This window comes from Centroberyx affinis, unplaced genomic scaffold (genome assembly GCF_046629955.1).
Source record: "Centroberyx affinis isolate AG114_WGS23_722 - 3 ecotype Tasmania unplaced genomic scaffold, CSIRO-AGI_Caff_v1 ptg000189l_1, whole genome shotgun sequence".
In the NCBI taxonomy this organism is placed as follows: domain Eukaryota; kingdom Metazoa; phylum Chordata; class Actinopteri; order Beryciformes; family Berycidae; genus Centroberyx; species Centroberyx affinis.
The window spans coordinates 158,730-165,704 of NW_027278884.1; the positions used below are offsets into that span (position 1 = coordinate 158,730).

At 41.1% G+C, this 6,975-nt stretch overlaps 1 protein-coding gene across 1 annotated transcript; it reads left to right on the forward strand.

Annotated features, from left to right (window-relative positions):
* Positions 1 to 4,736: 4,736 nt before the first annotated feature.
* LOC139659494 (transcription factor Maf-like) lies at positions 4,737 to 5,716 on the forward strand. Its single transcript, XM_071537790.1, is given in 4 exon segments — positions 4,737 to 5,283; positions 5,286 to 5,480; positions 5,483 to 5,601; positions 5,603 to 5,716. Coding segments are annotated over 4 exon segments (975 nt in total).
* The last annotated feature ends 1,259 nt before the right edge of the window (positions 5,717 to 6,975 follow it).

Below are 6,975 nucleotides of genomic sequence, written 5' to 3' on the forward strand. Positions count from 1 at the left end.
CGTGAAGTGGAAGCTTATTATCTTAATATGCATTCTTTTATTCCCCTCATAAAACACTGGCAGAGAAAAGCGTGTTACCGTTCTTCATGCTCCTCCTTGTAATAGCTTCTCACATCCCCTCATTCTATTACAAAAGATACAACAGTTAGTTAAGACCCCACGAAACATTTCATTTTCTGTCCTGCTAATTAATGTGTCTCAGATGAGCCCATTGAAACACTAGTCTGGTCGTCCCCCATTTGGAGCGCCACCAGGGTTTAATATATGGCATTAAACAGGGATTGAGTATGAATATGAAGCCAACCTCCCATTGGGAATGTAATGAATGATTATAAGGCATAATCTTGGTAATGCAGAAATCCTGTAGTTTAGTTTCTGTCGTTATATTTAAGTTACTGCCTGTTAAATATGGTAATGTGTGTGGCTATTTTTGGCACACTTAAGATTTTGAATTGTATGAGTGGGGTTATAAAATCCATATCTCGCAGATGCACTAAGTGAGGTTTAATGAGAATTTTCTCACTGCAACCCTCCATTTTCATTCATTGTCAGACCATTTTGAATTGATAAAACTTTATACAGCATTAGCATCATATCATATTGTTTACACTGTTGTATTTGTGTGAATATTGCATTTTTGCTTTTTATTTCTTTTACAGACTCTGGCACAATCCTGCTTCTACAAATAGGTAAGATAAAATAAATCTTCAAGTAACACCCCCTACCCTTATTACATTTGCTGATGACAAAAAATAACAAATCTCTCTCTGCTATCAGGTTAACAAAACAAACAACATGCACATGTAGTGTATGTGTGTAACTTCAGGGAACCCCACAGGCAAACAAAAGGTAAGCATGCAGAAAATAAAAGTGAGGTCTAGTTGTGACGTGGCACATAAGTCATACTGTAATGAGGATGTGTTTAATAGATGTAATAATTAGTAAAGTCACAGTACCAGTAAATCAAAGGGAAGTCCTGGAGCACTGGTTATTCTTTACCCAGGATGCATCAGTGTTCTCCTGGGGTGAACTCTGAAAGGTCAGACAGAGTCTCATTAATGCATACTGTAGCTGGGCTCTACATGTACAGGCCGGAGTATTAACATAAAGCTGGGTTTTATACATAAGGCCAGTGCATTAATGACACTATCCGAACAAGAGAGCAACCCGGCCTAAAGAAGTTGGATTTTTTTTATTCTCAAATCAATTGAGGGAGCTCTAGGTTCAAATATTTACATTATATGGTATCAAATATTAGTTTTACATGTATTTGATGCTCTTAAAGTTTTGGTTATGTCAAACTTAAAGAAAAACCCAACCAGAGTTCTGAATTACAATTAAATATTGTTGCTGTGAGATGAAAATCCAATAACTCCAAAAACTCCAATAACTTCAATTTGGTGATTTTCATGTTTTAACTTTAGGTTGAAGATAACATGATCCAAATTCTACAACACTTAGGTTAATGAAACCTTTTCTAAACCAGTTAGATAAACTCACAAAGTAATTGTGGTCAAGCTGAAAACTGGGCTGTTTTTATTAGTTCCTGAGAATTTCACATGTTGGAGATGCAAGGTTTCCACCTGACAACAGGATATGAAAGTTAGAGAAAGCTTTTATTCCTTTTTCACCGTCAACAATCTGTGCTTTTACCCAAATCGATACATTTGAAAGAAAAATACTGAGTTGGGCTGACTTCCCAAAGCACAATGCACAGTGAGTTGCGTGTAGCTTAGATTTTAATAAAATTAGGGATGTAATTATCATATAACACCGGCGTGCTAATGGACTAAACTTTCCACTGTACTAACACTGTGTGAGCGTGCCACCTCCTGCAGTATAAGCTTACACTATGATATATGCCTAAGTGCAGCCCCTGTACAGTGCAGAAAAAATACATCCCGATATAATAAAGACAGTAGTAAACTTCATGGCAGTGAGCTGCCTACATGAAACTCCAGAGGGAGACAGAATGAGGTGCATACAGGACTATTAGCCCTCAGTAACACAGCTGATGCATCGGGTCTGGACTCTGCTTGTTAACCCTTGAGAGCCCCAGGCTGATAAATCCTGTTTTGAGAGAGCTGGCAAAATGCAGTGTGTTCAGAGCTACACACAGCAGGTAGGATGGACTGCTGCATCAACTGTGGCTCTGACTTTAGCTGCTCTGTGTGTATGCTGGTCAGAAAATTTGTGTAAATAGAAATGTTGAAGTCAAACCAAAATGAACAGTGGTTTAGCTCTGGCATGTAACTAACACTTAACAGAACAAACCAAGGCATGAAATCTTTTTATGTCAAAAAATTTTAATTGTCTCTTATTTTGCCATTTGTATAAGGACAAAATTATTATTTCACTGGCAATAGAATATGTGCTTTATTTACTGTGCTATTTAGTATTGGCTTCATTCAATAATGCCATAATTTGATTGTTATTAAACTTTAGTGGAGGAATGGAGATTATATCATTGTAGTGGTTGAAAGACTTAAAAAAAAAGACTGAATCAAAAATAATGTAATCTTATATGGAAAAGGTTTACTGTTCACTAGTTATTTTCCTGTCTGTTAATACCAGCCTGAATTTACATTGCAACAGTAACAACATAGTATAACGTCAGATGGGACACCTCGTCTGTTTAATATTTATTCAAGGCATCAGAGGGGCCTCTGTTGTGTGTTCTAATGAATAAAACACTATGTTTATCCTTCCTGTTTAACGTTAAGTCCCCATGAACAGTCACAGGGACCAAGAGAATATTTACTTGTGTTGGGACACCAGGGAGTTGGATTATCTGCTGGCGGCTTTGTAGTTTTCTGAAGCTTCCCCGTGTGACATGTTCCAGGGAGAGTGCTCTTATTTACTCTCCAGTCCTCTGTGTATAGCCCTCCTTATTGTTTGTTCTTATGTGCCACCACTCCTGAGGAATATGTGCTCCAGGAGAGAGAGAGAGAGAGAGAGAGAGAGAGAGAGAGAGAGAGAGAGAGAGAGGAACACTGATGCTCTGATCATTACATGGGATTGGGACTATAGACTCCAGTAGGACACCGATGGAGGCGTTGTCACTAGGGCCTGTGAGTAGGACTTGCATTTAATGTGAATACATTATCACAGGAAATATCTGCATGAAATGGGTGTTGACACTTTGCTCCTATAAACCCTGGCTCACCTCCTGGATTTCATAAATATAGGCTATATGACTTGTGTAGCCTATGATTAAAAAAAATCTCTAGTTTTGAAACATTTTACAATTAGAAGTGATTTTCTCTTGTATTGAGCAATCATAGCGTTCAAATATTTCCCCTGTTGTTAAACAATCTTTACATCCAGGGGTAACATTAAGAGAGACCAGACAAGGCCTAAACGGTGGAAAAGATAGTGCAAATCGATATAAATATTTTTTCCATAGCAGAAACACATTTTCAACCCACAAAAGACTGCGGACACCACAAGCCCTTTAAATACCTGAAGTATTGTTTTTTACCGAAAGGTGGCGATATTGGGTTTCCAAAAAATGCCATTCATCCAGACACATGCTCTCCCCTTTCCAAATATTTCCACCTCCCTCACTGATCAGATATATCTGTGGTATATCCTCAACTATCTATCTATATCTATCTATATTGTATATACTACTACTGGGACAATATGTGTCCAATATGTCAACACCAGTCGTTAAAATGCATCAGATGTTTGGGGTTGAGTGAGTGCTGTCTGAGAGGAATTTCTGAGATCAATTGAACTCGTGGTTGATTAGCAAATAGCCTATATATATAATTGATGGAAAACATCTTCCCAAATGTAGGCTCAACAAACTATCAACAAACTAAGGAGGGCAGGATTAGGAAGCTCTAATCATCAAACAATGCTGAATACAGACGACAGTCCAATATGTTCACAAATCTGACTCCATAATTGTCTAATTTATATTTTAGGTAATTGTGATACAAAATAATAATTAAGAAGAGCGTTGAAAACAAACCGACTTGCTGATCTTAAAATAAAGACGAGCATATTTACCAGCTGACATCTTCTTGAAATCCTCGAAAAAATAATGTTTCTTTTCTTTTTATTTTATTTTATTTTCTTTCTCCCCCTTCTTATAACGTGACGAGAGGATGAATATTAAGTCTCATGTGTCAATCTGCTGATGGGCTTGGACAGTTCAGAAAACTTTGGTTTCTATACTATTATGCTAATTAGGTCCCCAGGCTGGTCTGCTCATTGGCTGCGAGTCTCAGTCAATTTAATATTTCAGTCCTGACGTCAGGGCGCCTATAAAACTAAGCAATGCTTTTTAACTCGTCGGCTGACTGATCCCTTAGAAAAAAAAATCTATCAATCCTTGGGTGGAGTTTTTTTTCCATTCTCTACAAGGCAACTATTTGCCCGGGACACGTACGTGAACCTCCTCAATTTGGCGCACTAATCCTAAAAGGAGCCATGAAGTGTTAAATGGTAGAAACAGAGAGAGCGGCGCTCAGACACCCGCACGCTGGGAGAGAGGGAGGAAACAGCGCTGCTCCAATGCGTCTGTGCAACACAGACTGAAGAAAAAAAAAAACTTATCGACTCACAAAACCAAAACCTGCGCTGCGCAATTAGCCCTAGAAAATCCACTTTTTCCTCCGGTTTTGAAGAAAATAAATAAAGAAATCAAGCTGGCTCAGTGCGTGTCTCAGCAGCCCACTTTGACAGGTGCTCCTCACCCCCTTTGGAGGACTGTCAACAGCAAGAGGATGGCATCAGAGCTGGCAATGAGCAACTCCGACCTGCCCACCAGTCCCCTGGCCATGGAATATGTTAATGACTTCGATCTGATGAAGTTTGAAGTGAAAAAGGAGCCGGTGGAGCCCGATCGCAGCATCAGCCAGTGCAGCCGCCTGATCGCCGGGGGATCCCTATCTTCCACCCCGATGAGCACGCCTTGCAGCTCGGTTCCCCCCTCTCCAAGCTTCTCGGCGCCCAGTCCGGGATCGGGGAGCGAACAGAAGGCGCACTTGGAGGATTTCTACTGGATGACCGGGTACCAACAGCAGTTGAACCCCGAGGCTCTGGGCTTTAGCCCGGAGGACGCTGTAGAGGCGCTGATCAGCAGTAGTCACCAGCTCCAGACCTTCGATGGCTATGCCAGGGGGCAGCAGTTCGGTGGCGCAGCCGGGGCAGGAGGCGCCATGGCCGGGGAGGAGATGGGATCAGCGGCCGCCGTGGTGTCCGCGGTTATCGCTGCAGCCGCAGCTCAGAACGGGGGTCCCCACCACCACCACCACCATCACCACCACCACCACCCAGGGGACACCACTCCTCCTCCGGGTCTCAGTCCGGCGGCAGTTCGGGAGGAAGCCACCAGCACCTGCGCTTGGATGACCGGTTCTCGGATGAGCAGCTGGTGACCATGTCGGTGCGGGAGTTGAACCGGCAGCTCCGGGGGGTCAGCAAGGAAGAGGTGATCCGTCTGAAACAGAAGAGGAGGACGCTAAAGAACAGGGCTATGCCCAGTCCTGCCGATACAAGCGGGTCCAGCAGCGGCACGTCCTGGAGGGAGAGAAGACCCAGCTGATTCAGCAGGTGGACCACCTCAAGCAGGAGATCTCCAGGCTGGCCCAGGGAGAGGGACGCCTACAAGGAGAAATACGAGAAGCTCATCAGCACCGGCTTCAGAGAAAACGGAGGATCCAGCAGCGACAACAACCCTTCGTCCCCGGAGTTTTTCATGTGAGTCTCGGCGTCGAAAAGTTTTAATAATGACCCCAACAAAAAAAACTTTTAATTTGTGCAACCACACACAAAAATAGCTACGTTGTGCGTAGTTGTGTTGAAGTTGTTTTCGTAAAGATTTGTGCTAGATAAGGACATGAAAAGTTTTCATTCTTTTCTGTATTTCAAAATTATTCTGTTTCAGTGTGAGAATGGGGTTTCACTAAGTATGTTCGCTCTCCACGGTTAAAGGATGCATAAATAGCCTGTTTAGAGGACTCTCGATATCAGCTCGGTTTCGAAGATGATTTTGAACTATTTCTATGTCCAATTCGTGATGTTTGTCTTTAAATTTACTGCATAAAATTACTGAAGACCTTGCAACTTAAAGTCTGCACAGGTCCGCTCTTGTCACCTCATTCTGCGCCTCGTCCATCCTGTTCCCTTTACCTAAATTTGTGTGAAATGAAACTATCCTCAGGCAAATCAGCTTTAATTTGATGTCAAATGTTTGTTCTAAGTTTACTTATTTTGATATGAATTATCCCATTTTCATATCATCCATCCTATTTGTCTTGTGATAAACACCCAAACTCAGTTATACCAAAAGTTTGGAAAAATTGATGTCACACAGACTGTACCTGTTCTGTAAACCCATTCATGCTGGCCATGTACGGATTGTTTTTCAAGTTGTTGATTTTTTTTTCTTTTTGTGAACTTGTGTCTAATGGCTGTATTATACCATGGCATCTATAACTACATTGTTCAACCTCATCATCACTTTTTTGGAATTTATTTGAAAAAAGTGTGAACAAGATTATTCATCCGTCACTTCGCCATCATGAATGCTCACCCCCTAACATGGACCCTCACTGAACATTTCATGGGCTTCTTTTGGATCCCTGTGAAAAAAATGAAATTGTGGATGCAAGCAACTTTGTATTGAATATTGATTTGTATCGACAGACCACATCTTCCCATGAGGAACAGCGTCGGATTATTTAGTAGAAACTGATGAAATACTCATCAAATATCATTTTTCATGCCGAACGCATAAATAGATTATTGCAATCAACAAGTGGCGGTGAAGATAAAAATGTATTTGAACAAAACATAAGCAAATAACCTTATGAGCTCAGCATGCATGTCCTGAAATATATGAGAAACTAGGCTCCTCAGACTTTGTCACTTACAAAATGCTGTAAAGATGACCTATTCTTTCAGGAATTCCTTTCGTTTTAAATGTATTTTTCCTTTTATTTGAGGAACTTAATTAAGTTT